Below are 13,529 nucleotides of genomic sequence, written 5' to 3'. Positions count from 1 at the left end.
AGTTATTATAAGTAAGAAAACTTAACGTGGTGAGGAACAAATGGATAGGTAAATGGAACAGGAAAATATATATGGGAATTTAGAGTATGTGAAAGGTAACATTTAAAACATTTTTTCCAACTTCGTATTATAAAAATTTTAACCATGCAGAAAAGCTGAAAGATGGTTACAGTGAACCCATTCACCAACAGGCGTGATGACTCTTTGCCCTTAAATACACCTGCTGAGAAGAAGAAAATTCTCCTCTATAAACATCAAATATAATAATTCACCCCTAAAAATTTAAGAATAATTTTATAGTATCATCTAATATCTAGCCTACATTCAATTTTCGCCAGTTGTCCCAATTATATCTTTCGTAATCTTTTTCTTGTTTTCAAAGCATGTTCTAATCTAGTTTATCGCATGTTTCATTTGGTTTTTACATCTCTTTTGTCTTTTTAAATCTGGAACAGTCTCATATCTTTTTTCCCCATGGCAGTAACTTTTGTTGTTTTGAAGAGTCTGTCCTACTTTTGTTGTAGAAAATCCCATATTGTAGATGTCAGTGTTTCCTCATAGTGTTGTTTAATTTGCTTATATATTCCCTATCAACTGGAAGTTATCTTTAAAGCCTTTATTATTTTCTAGTTAATATTTTTGGCAGCAGTGCTAGGTAAGTAATATTGTGTACTTTATATTGCATTGCATCGGAAGGCACATAATGTGAAGTAGCCCCATTATTAGTGATGTTTTGGTGGTGACCACTTCATCTCTTCATTGTAAAAGTACATATTTTTTTCCTTTGCAATTATTAAGTAATCTGTAGTGTGATACTTTGAGATCATGTAAATATCCTGTTTCCCATTAATCTTTTACCTAAAGCATTTAGCATCCAGTAATGATTCTGATTTCATCAGTTTTTACACTGGTAATTAGAAAATGGTGATTTTCCAATTTTGTCATTGTAAAGATGGCATTTTTAAATCAATATATAAAGATGGATTGTTTAATAAATCATATTGGGTTGATTGGCTAGGCATTTTGAAATTTTAGTTGGATTCCTAGATCATCTAGAGTAAAAATGTTCTAGATAAATTATTTATGTTTGTATTTTAAGTCATAAAATTATGAGAAAATATGGGTAAACTTTTGGTAATCTTAGAGTCAAGAAGGCCTTATTTCTAAGCACCCTTAAAACCTGTATTTCAGAAATGAAAAAAACACAAATTAATTATAAATTTCTGTATAAGAGGAAAGAACATAAGGACAAGTAAATATAGGGGAAAATGTTTTCAAAATTTGTTACAAACACACTATTAATTTTTATTATTCCAAGATCTTATATAGGTTGATAAGAATAAAACAAAAATAGACTAAAGAAGTAAACAGACAATTTACTGAAAAAAACAAATTGGATACAGAAAGGTTTAATACATATTTGGAAATATAGTCAACCTGGCTAACAAGAGATGAGAATCAAAATGAAATAAAATTTGATATCTATCAGATTAGTAAACATTGTATAGTTATATGATACCTCGTATCAACAAGTGTGCAGGGAAGTTTGAACTTCCTACAGTCTTCATAGGGATATAAATTGATACAACTTTTTCAGGGAGCAGTTTGACTATGTCTATAATAATTTAAAATGCATATACCTCCCTCAGTAGTTCAAAGTTTATCTCCCTTAAAAGAAGGGGAGGGGATAAAACACGCTCAGTTAGTTTTATCCACAAATGCTACCAAGCATTCAAGGAAGAGATATTCTAATCTTAAAACATTCTGGACAAAAGAAAAACATCAGCACTCCAGTTCGTCTTATAGAGATAGATAATCTCGATACCAGAATCAGGAGAGGTGAGGAAAGTATGAGAAAGGAAAATTATAAACCAATCCTCGTCTATGAACCTGGAAACAAAATTTCTAAATCAATATTACCAAACCAAATAAGTAGTGTTATCAGTCTGTATGATAAAATTGGATGTATATGACGAATACATGGATTGATTAATATTAGACAATTAATGTAATTCAAAGGATGAGGATCCTGTGTCTCTTAATAGGTAAAAAAGAGCATTCAAAAAAATTCAGCTTCCATTCATGATTTGCAAACTTCACTGAATGAGAGTTGATTGATGCAGCTTTATCCTGGTAAAGGCTATCCACCTAGTGGTGAAAAACTAGAAACATTCCCCTTGAAATCAAGGATAGGACATGAATGCCTATAATCACCACTTTTATTTTTTGTAGAAGTAGATGTCTTAGTCAGTACAGGAAGGTAAGCATAAAATAAATATGTAATTATTGAAAAAGAAGAAACAAAAAGTGTCATTTTCAGGTGGTATGATTTTCTTCATAGAAAATCTACGAGAAGCTACAGACAAGATAATAGAATCACTGAAAGCATACCACACAGTTACTGGATAGAAGATCATTATAATGAAATTAATTGCATTTTTATACACCTAAAATAAGCAATTATAAGTATAACGTTTTTAAATAACATTAGCATTTTCAAGGAAAACCATAAGATGCCTAGGAATAAATTTAACAATGTAGAAGACCTTTGTGGAAAAAATTATAAAACTTTTGAAAGAGAAAAGAAAATCTAAGAATGAGGAATTATTCCCTCTTCATAAATGGAAAGACTCAATAGGATAAAGATTGGAATTCTCCCCAGATCTATAAATTCAATACAATATCAATAAAAATGCCAAGTAGGGTTTTTACGTAACTTTAGCTGCTTCTAAAAATTCATATGGAAGAATAAAAGTCCAAGAGTAGGCAAGATAATTTTGAAATGGAATGAGATGTAGAAGCTTGATCTAACAGGAATTAAGATTTATTATAATATTGGTCCAGGCATGAAAGAGTAGAACATTGGTGAAGTGCAATTTGATAAGGAGTCTAAGAACATATCCATGAACAAATGGAAACTTGATACATATGGTATTATATCTTAGTGAGGAAAGAATGGTTTCTCTAATAAATACTGCTGAGACAATTAGTCACTCATATGGAAAAAAGTAAAATTGGATTCCTTAACTCACACTGCACATAAAAATAAATTTTACGGTAGACTAAAGACCTAAGTGTGAAAAAACAAAACTAAAACTTCTGAAAGAAAATATTTATGATTTTGTGTTAAGGAGGGAATCTGAATGGCCAATACATGAAAGATGCTTGGCTTCACTATGAATCAAGGAAATACAAATTAAAGTGACAGTCAGAGACATTTCCCATCCTTAGATTGACAAAAATTGTTGGCAAGGAAAAAGAGCTGTAGGAACACTCATACACTAGTGGTGGCATACAAATGAACATAAGTAATTTAGAAAGCTATTTGTTAATATTTAGTAAGGTTTAAAAATGGACATATACCCAGCAATTTCATTCATAGATGCAATTGTAAAAAAATCATGTGCAAGAATATACATTATGGCATTTTTTATGACAGCAAAAATATTGAAGCCATTTAAATATCTAACATAGAATGGATAATTGTGTACATTATACAACAGAATGTATGTAATAGTTTATTTAAATGAATTTAAAACTACTTGTATATAAATGGACAAATTTCAACATAATGTTGAATTAAAAAGAAAGAGAAGGATGTATACATATAAATAGTATACCATTTACATAAAATTACATCTGCGAAACAGTGCTATGTTATTATTTAGGAATCTGTTTCCTTATAACAAAGGTACAAAGATATAGGTAGAGTGACGTCTAAATTCAACATGGTAGTTCCTTTTAGGGAGTAAGAGGAGGGGAGTAGAGCAGAGGGATATGCAGATATATGGAGAGCTTCCACCTTATCTAATGTTTTACTTCTTTTCAAAAATGGATCTAAATGACATGTGATACAGTGTTAAGATTTGATCAAGCTCCGGATAGTCAGTACAAGAGTGCTCGTTATATTACTCTCTGTAATTTCTGTATGCTTAAAGTACTTCTTGTGAACAATTATTAATGTCTTCCAAGAATTTTAACAGTTTATTTTTATAAAGCTTTTTTTTTATTATTCTTATTAATTTCAGCATCGGTATCAAGTCCCATTGTTGCAGGTGGTTTGAGAAACATACATGATAATAAAGTTTCTGGTCCGTTGTCTGGCAATTCAGCTAATCATCATGCTGATAATCCTAGACATGGCTCAAGTGACGACTACCTACACATGGTGCACAGGCTAAGTAGTGATGTATGTAATATGTTAGTTATCATTAAGGTAATAAAGTAGTTAATAAAATAGTTCTAATGTTTATCTCATAACCTAGTATTTCAGTTCCACAATTTAAAGGATATCTATTGTATGTCAAGGATTATACTAGATCTGAGAATCTAGCTATGAACAATGTGGTTCCTGTATCCACAGAGCTTAGTCTAGAGCAGGGTTGGTAAACTGGCTAGTAGTCTTACCCACAAACTAAGGATGGTTTTTACATTTTTAAAGAATTTTTAAAACAACAACAACAAAACATTATGTGACAAAAACTGTGTGTGGCCCACAAAGCCTAAAATATTTATTGTCTGTCCCTTTATAGAGACAGTTTGCCAACCTCTGGTCTAGAGGTTTATATTCTTAATGAAATATAATTTCATTTTTAAATGCTTGCTCACACAAAAGTGTTCTCTTAAATAATGAACATTTGTTTAGGTACTTAGCTCTTTTACCCTCTCTAAGACTTGTAAAAAATTTTTTTCCCTGAAGTTTACTGTTGCTTTGATGTTATTAAAGTAGTTCATATACTGGAAATTTGTCTCGTTGTTGGTTTGGTGGTATTACCACCTAACTTACGTGTATCTAAGGTAACAGAGATAACATTGGATTCTGCCCTCATAACGTTCAGTCTGGTAGGGTGTTCACAGCTCCTTTGGTAGAAAATAGCAAACAAAAATGGAGCATACTAGTAATACCAATTTTCTTATTCATTGCCATGCTTAGGCTGTTGATTCTTTTGGATACAATTTCAATTCTTCTATGATATACCATGAAGAAAACAGGAAAGTGCAGAAGAATTATGCTTTTGAATACCAACACTTTACCTGTCAGTAATTTATGTCTTTTATTGGTTCTCTTAAAGATTTCTATAAAGTCTCCCCTATCATTCTGGATATAAATTTATACTCTATTCTTAGGATGGAGATTCTTCAACAATGAGGAATGCTGCATCTTTTCCCTTGAGGTCTCCACAGCCGGTATGCTCCCCTGCTGGAAGTGATGGAACTCCTAAAGGTATTATTGTAACTAAAATTTCCCTCAGCATTTCACATTTCAAGTTGAGTAAAGAACTCAGAATTCTTAAGATACCAAAAACTATTCTCTGTTGTTTTCCATTTATTTTAGAAAAATACCTCTACTTATCCCTGTAAACTATTGATAGTATTTTCAAATGTATACGTCCTCTTTCTCACTGATAAATCCAATGGTCTTTTCAAACTACAACCTTGTTACCCTCCCTGAAACATTTGAAATTGTTGATCAGCTTTCCCCATCCTCCACACCCCTCAAAAAAACTTATTTTATATTCAGTCCACCTGTTTTCCTCCTACTTCTTGCATTGATTTTTTTTATTCATTAGCTCTTCTCTCTGCTCTTCTGTTTCTCAAGATTTTCTACCATTAGACTTTTTAATCTGCCATTGTACTTTTTTCCTTTGCTATTTACTCACTTTCGGTAACAGCATTGATTACTTTTGTGAACAAGACTCCCAAGTCAGTGTCTTTGACTCCCGTCCTGTCTCCCAGGTTGTAATTTTTCGTTTCCAGACAAAACTTCCTCATATCTAGCTGGTATTTCAAATTCATGTTCAAAATGTTCTCACTGTTCTTTCTGCCATTGCTGTTTCTCTTGATGCTATTCCAGCCCTAAATCATCTTAGTCTTCTCTCACCTCTTTTGTAGTCATTTGTCAAAATCTGGCGTGTTCTGTCTGACCTCTCTAAATCTCTTACATCTACTTTCATTTGTGCTTATTAAAATCCTATCTATTCTTCAAGTTCTAAGTTAAATGCGACATCTTCCATGGACCCTCCCTTAATTTCCTCAAACCATTAGTTCATATTTTTTCTAATAACTTATCCTGTACTATCTTATGGACGTGAATTTTATTTTGTTTATCTTCAAATTCACAAAGAACCTTGTGTGGCCTTCCGTGTCTAATAGATTCACAAAACTATTAATTTAAGTTCACGTTTGAGCTATTTTTAAAAATACTTAAAATTAAAGTCTGATAATTATAATTATCAGAATTTGTTGGAAGAGAATATTATATTCCACTTTAAAGAATGAGCTTTTAATTATTTGTAATATAAGCTGATAATAAATTTTCTCTATCCATGAGAATTTCTAATTATAACCATCTGAAATATGGACTGATTTGCCTCTCGTTGTAAAGATTTTTTTTTCACTGATTGTGTTCTAACTCTTTGATCAGGGACATTCTTCATGAGGTGAAAGTTCATCTTTTATGAGCCATTCTAATTCTATAATTCTGTGAATTTTCAGGGATAAAAATAACCCAGCTTCTGAAAGAGTGAGCAACTTCCAGGGTAACTCTATTTTGTAGGTGAGGCATTGAAGTGAGGTACATGTCACACAAGTGTTGTCAGGGTCAGAAATTATTCAGACTGCCAAGGAGGAATAACATTGAGATAGCTGGTTGATCTAGATAACCAGCTCATTTTCCCTCTATCTCTTGAGGATGGATGGATGGATAGATAGATAACTCTTGATAAAAAGAGAAAACTTTAGAACACCCTCAGCCTCACAAACACATTACAGTCGTGCATCACAACGATGGAAATACATTCTGAAAATTGGCTCATTAGGTGATTTCATTGTTGTGTGAATGTCATAGAGTGTACTTACACAAAGCTAAATGGTATAGCCTACTACACAGTTAGGCTATATTATGCTTATGGGATCACCTTCATATATGGAGTTTGTTGTTGACTGAAACGTCTTTATGCGGCACGTGACTGGTATTCATCAGAAGCCTCTGCTTCTGTTTGTGAAGTTGTTTTCCAACTAGTTTTAAAGGTTGTATGCATCACCAGTTAGTCTAAGTTGATTTTTAGATGAATTGTTGGAATTTGAAGTTTGTTCTAAAATATGTATAATTTGCCACATAAATTTTAAATACATAGGCAATATAGTGTATTATAATTCAGATGTTAGACAAATCTGGGTTTAAGTTCTTCACGCTTGCCAGTTATATAACCTGGGCAAGATGCTTAACCTCTATAAGCTTTATATTCCTTTCTGCAAAATAACGATAATACTCATCAAGATTGTTCTAAATTAATTAACTGAATTCACGTGCAAAGCACCTTGCACAAGCTCTGACACAAAATAAATGGTCCAGAAATGTTTGTTTCATTTCTTTTTAATGTCCTGTATAAGCTGTATCTAAAAATACAGTCTATTGATATCACTTCAGATTTTAACATTTGTAGTGAATTGCTCCAGTAGCATCTTTATCACACTTTATCCAATAGATATGTTCTCTAAAAAGTTATTTTTTATATATCATACTTTAAATATATTTACATTGCTAATTGAGAGTGCATATTCATGTATCATGGAAAAATCACATATATGTATAGACTTAAACACTGAAACCTTAATTTAAGACAAGTCTAGGTTTAAGTTCGTTCTTTTTTTTTTTTTAGTGATTGGCTCCTGAGCCAGCAACATTGCCAATCTTTTTTTTTTCTTTTTTTCCTGCTTTTTCTCCCCAAATCCCCAAGTATATAGTTTTTTTTTCTTTTATTTAGTTGTGACTCCTTCTAGTTGTGGCATGTGGGACGCTGACTCAACATGGCCTGATGAGCAGTTCTCTGTCCACACCCAGGATCTGAACCAGTGAAACCCTGGGCTGCAGAAGCGGAGCACGAGAACTTAACCACTTGGCCACAGGGCTGGCCCCTAAGTTCTTTCTATAAAGCACCTTTGTCTTGACTAATTTTTATAATTTGTTGTGGGTTTTTAAACTTTATAAATAGTCTAATGACAAGAAATGTATTGCATACATTATTCAGATACAATTATACTTTTATTTCTGAAGCATATTCATACTATTTTCCCTCATTTAACAGATTATTGACTAGGAGAATTTTACCATTTGTTTAGCTTATTTTAATACTTTCTAGTATCATATAGCGTTTGTTAATTGAATGGGATCTAGGCTGAAGATACTTTTTTGAGCCTTGAAATTTGCTGGACTTGTATACTTTTCTAATAAAAGGAGGATTAGCAAGCTGAAGAGAGTGTATAAATGATGTTAAGTGGAGGGAGAAAGTGAAGACCATACAAAGGTACAAATCAGTACTTTATCACGAGTTTGTGAAGTGAACACTCTAATATTTGTAGTTTTTCTCCACTTTATTTTTCTTACACCAGTAAGTATTTGTGTGACTGTGTATAGTCTCTAGGATTAATTTGTTGTTTTTTTGTAATTTGACAGACTTATTATTACTTTAGATATGTCAGTTTTCCCAGATAATCATTGAAAGCATACCTAAAATATTTGTATTGTATCATCTTTAGAAACGTTGAGTTCTTTTTGCCATTTTCAAGCTAAATATTTATATTTTATAGGCACAAAAATAGGTATAATACTGGTTTGGAAGATGGAATACTTGTACTTCAATTCAAACTACAGTCGTCTACCAGCAAGCTAAAAGACCATGGGGGTCAGGTCTTTAGGCTTTCTTTTTGTATTTTGTAAATAAGTAGCTTGGATTAGATAATTCATTATTTTCTTATTAATTTTTTTTAGCGTTACTACATTGTCACTTAATATTTCTATCAGAGTGCAAGAAAATGTAAAACTAGCACAACTGTTCATTCTTGCTGAATTGTTTTCTAGGATCAAGACCAACTTTAATCCTACAATCTCAGCCTCTACCTTGTTCATCACCTCGAGATGTTCCACCAGACATCTTGCTAGATTCTCCAGAAAGAAAACAAAAGAAGCAAAAGAAAATGAAATTAGGCAAGGATGAAAAAGACCAGAGTGAGAAAGCTGCAATGTATGATATCATTAGTTCTCCATCCAAGGACTCTACTAAACTTACATTAAGACTTTCTCGTGTAAGGTCTTCAGACATGGACCAGCAAGAGGATATACTTTCTGGTATGGAAAATAGCAATGTTTCAGAAAATGATATTCCTTTTAATGTGCAGTACCCGGGACAGACTTCAAAAACACCCATTACTCCACAGGATGTAAACCGCCCACTAAATGCTGCTCAGTGTTTGTCGCAGCAAGAACAAACAGCATTCCTTCCAGCAAATCAAGTGCCTGTTTTACAACAGAACACTTCACTTGCTGCAAAACAGCCCCAGACTTCTGTGGTACAGAATCAGCAACAGGTATCACAACAGGGACCTATATATGATGAAGTGGAATTGGATGCTTTGGCTGAAATTGAGCGAATAGAGAGAGAATCAGCTATTGAAAGGGAGCGCTTTTCAAAAGAAGTTCAAGATAAAGGTAAAATAATCTCTTTACTACCACTTCATACTCTGGAAAAATATGTAATTATAATGTCAAAAAGTTTTTTTAAGTTACTTCTCTTTTTTCTCATATTTTATAATTCTTTGTCTGTCCTAAGTTATATTTTTATTACTAATGCTCATACTTCAGAAGTTAAATTCCTGATTTCATTTTTTTATCTGAAACAACTATCTGGGATTTGATAATTCTGTATCACAAGTCTGTTACCTATTATGTACCTAGCAATTTATCTGTGCTGTCTATTAAAGTGAACATTAGCATTTCTACATCACTTCCATTTACCACAAGTTATGTTAAGATAGTTTTGCATCTTCACCGTTTTTCTGCCAAAACAAGGTTAACTGCTATAGAATTATTTTGAATCAGTACATTTAAGAAAAGTTTTTGTGTATGCTTATTATGCAATTAGATTTTTTACTTGGTTTCCAATCCTGCTGCCTCTTAATAATATGATTTTTTTCTAGTAAAACAAATTATGGAAAGAATTTTAAGTTAATATTAAATAGCAAACCTTAAGGATCAAGGATCTTTTGTGCATGGATACAGTTGTGTTCCCTTTTGTCCGACTAGTGTATTAGGATGGAGATTCAAGACACTTGTTCTATGAGTTTATGGGCTTTTTTTGTGCTTTATATAATACTATAATCAAATAAAAGTAAGTCCCTATTAAGTTCTTGATTATTTGGTGAAAACTGTGTACAAAATCTCTTGAAAATTTTAAGTGAGACTGATGAATCAGTGATTGAAATTAGTAATATAATTTATGAATTTTCCTGTCTTTACAGATGCACATACACATTTGACTATGCAAACCAAATCATGCCTTATGATTTAATTTTATAGTTAAATTTTCTCGATTGATTTACAGTTCTTATATTTCCTTTTTGGATAATATATAAGACAGAACGTCTTGATGTTGGGTAGATCTCATTTTTATATATGATCTTGTTCGTTATATGACAGGATCATTTCTGGATAATTGTCTTCCTATGCTAAGAAACATGCTGAAGATTCGTATTATATTTCCTGTCTATCGTGATGGCTCTTTTTAACATTACTGAAAAAACAGACTGTATTTAGTCATCGTTGTACTGCGGTGTTTGCTAAGTGCACAAATCACAGATAAATGCAAATAAAGAGATTACTAGTTATCTTCGTTTTATTAGCCAGGGAATTGGGTTTTGTTTTGTTTTGTTTTTTAACTAGTAAATCAATGTTAAGGATGAAATAAAGTGTTGTTTGGTTTTTTCCTCTTTGTTTAGTAGTGTAGGGTTCAGGAAATAAGTAACTATAGGGGTTCCAAAATATATCTCCTCCTCTAACCTCTTATAAAAACCAAATGAAGAGAGCACTGTTATTCAAATTCTCTTGATAATATTAACCAGCCCCAGATTCCTGAATTCTATGACAGTTTTGCAAGAAACATAAAATTGTAATTTCTTGGGCAAGAAATATTAATTGCCTTGAGAACTGAATTTTTACATGACATTTTAATCTGTGCTTTGGAAAACTGTCTTCTTAGAAAGGAGTGTAATTTTTTAAATTGTTAGTAGGAATGAAAACAGAGGAAATGGTGAACTTTTTTTTTTACTTTCCTGAAATTTTGTTGTATCATATTTGTTGAAACCAAAGTTTTTACTTTTAAAAACTGAATGAAAATAAAGATAGTAAATAGGACTAATTGCGTATTAGCAAATTTATTTTAGACTACTAACTTTTCTATGAGAGATTAAAACAAAATCAATGAACAAGATACTGTTATTTCAGAAACTTGTAATATATCTTTTACTTTTAATTATCCAATTTTCTCTCTAATCTGTGATAGTGTGTCTGTAAAAAAAATAATTGAAAAGTTGAATGAGCAGAGTTAGAATTTTCAACTCTGTAAGTTGACTTACAGAGGTATCTGGTGCTATAAGGATTAAAGGAAAAAGATGTTCATTTGAGCTATCTCATTTTTAGTTTGATTTAGATGATTTAATATGTGTATTTTCCCAAATTTATTACATTGATTTTGCTGACCTCATTAGTGCTATCATTTCTAACTTGTTTCCTGAAAGCCATGTTCCCATTATTTCATGGTTTTATTTGAAAACCTTTGGAATATAGGTGCCACCGAACATCTTTGTTTTGAACCTTGTCATTTTGTATTCAATTTCTGCATTGGGTGATGGGATAGTGTTTTATATATAAGCAGTTATCTTGAGATTTTAGAAAGATTAAAGGTTTGGTATGTTGCTCCAAGATTGTAGGTGAGGTCATAAATAAAAGCAAAATTTTCTGAAGTGGTAGTTTTATAGTCAGCCCTTGAGAGATGAAAAAGTCTTTGAAATGAATTTATTACTAGTTACCCCTACATTTTTAGGACTAAACTGTAAAATTGATATTTACCTGTTCTAAGGTTTGGCACTGAGAACTGTTTTATAACTATTGTATTGGTTGGTTGTGGTAAGGAGCAAACAAGACTACTTGTCTGGTCTCTGTGGTTTTACTGAAAGCTCTACTCTAGGGTCTGAGCTTGTTTCCCATTATATTCATTTGTTTTGAGAGAAGCATTCCCTTGCATAGACCAGAAATCAAAAAACTATACCTTGTAAATAGGATTGACAAAGTTCAACAAACAATGTTCTTTGATAATTATGAAATTCAAGAAAAGGAATAGAGTACTTTAAGGAAATATTTTACCTAGGCTGTAGTAGAACCTAATGTACCTCTGTTCCACACATAGAAGACACTTTTCTGGCTGCTAGATATTTATGTCCCTTTGGCCTGTTCTCCTTTCTTTGGATGGTTTGATTTACACTGATAGGTTAACTCTCTGTGACCTAATATTTTATAATATTCCTAAAGGACCTCTTTCTCAATCTTTTGCTCATACTTTTAACATATATAATTACAGAAATTAATTTTAAAAGGCTCTTTATCTTTGCTTCTGGGATGACCTATTATAGACATTAATATCTCGTTCATGTGCTGAAAATTCCTGCTTTCTTTTGACAAAGAGGGGCTTTCTTTGTTCATCTTTGCCCATTTCATCTTTTCCCAAGGTCCACTTTCCATGTTAGCAAGTATAAGGAATGGCCTAGCTTCACTAATGTTTTTTATAATGTTACAATATTCTTACACTGTAACCCTTTTAAGAAGTAAATTATTACCTACTGTCATTTGGAATAAGAGACTAGAAGTTTGGACAGGAATAGGACAATTAGCCACTTAGCCTGTGTCCTGTGGTTTAGGGGTGGGATGTTTTCATTTTTCATAATTGGTTACTATATGTACAGTTGTTGTGCTTTCTTCTCTGTTTTCAGTTATCACTTATAGTAGATTTAAGCAGGTGATATAATTTGTTTCTTATAAGCATAATCAAGTTCAGAATTTCTCTCAGGGCTGGATTTTGTTTTCAAAATATCAGCATCTGGATTACAAGTGGTGTTGGTTTTGAAATTATATCTTTTTGGATGCATTTTCTTCAGGACTATGTGCATTCTGATAGCTAATCTTATGGTTCCCACAGCTGAAGAGGGCTTAAAGGTAGTCAGTGTCCCAAATTTTAAAATTATTCTTCATAGAGATGGCTTTCCATCATTAGGTGAAGGTTCTGATGTAATGGAGATGGATAACAAAAGTCACTAGACAAAAGTGACCTGTTCAGATTCAGAGCCATTTTACAGGAATAAGTTCATGGTGGAACTGAATCAGATCAAATGAATCAGAACCTGCATGCTCTTAACATATTCAAGAACCCTTGCTGCAGTAATGGAATCTTCTGGGTTTCGCAGAAGATGTGAAGTACTTTTGAATAGTTGAAAAATTAAAACTTCGTATTTAGCAATATTTTATGCATAGTGGAAAAAAATAGTAAGATCTTTCCTAATCTTAATATATCAGTCATGTGCAGATGCTTTCATACATTTTTATTATAAATAATCGTAGCATCTATAGTTTGAGATAACTAAGTCGAACATGATAATTTCTTTGAAATTAAACTGTTTGCTAAATTTCCATTTTAATAATGAAA

The 13,529-nt window shown here is 32.1% G+C and overlaps 1 protein-coding gene across 5 annotated transcripts in view; it reads left to right on the top strand.

The window, feature by feature from the left end:
- The window catches only part of NIPBL (NIPBL cohesin loading factor), a 195,015-nt gene that overhangs the window by 94,363 nt on the left and 87,123 nt on the right, over nt 1–13,529 (top strand). For all 5 annotated transcript variants that reach the window (XM_070245908.1, XM_014734903.3, XM_070245909.1 and 2 more), the window contains exons 7-9: nt 4,029–4,189; nt 5,128–5,224; nt 8,861–9,487. In XM_070245908.1, the coding sequence (XP_070102009.1) occupies nt 4,029–4,189; nt 5,128–5,224; nt 8,861–9,487 (885 nt within the window). The remainder of the gene's footprint in view (nt 1–4,028; nt 4,190–5,127; nt 5,225–8,860; nt 9,488–13,529) is intronic.

The sequence above is a fragment of the Equus caballus genome, chromosome 21, assembly GCF_041296265.1.
Source record: "Equus caballus isolate H_3958 breed thoroughbred chromosome 21, TB-T2T, whole genome shotgun sequence".
NCBI lineage: Eukaryota > Metazoa > Chordata > Mammalia > Perissodactyla > Equidae > Equus > Equus caballus.
Note: the sequence above shows the minus strand (reverse complement) of the source record. Positions and strands in the feature narration are given on the sequence as shown.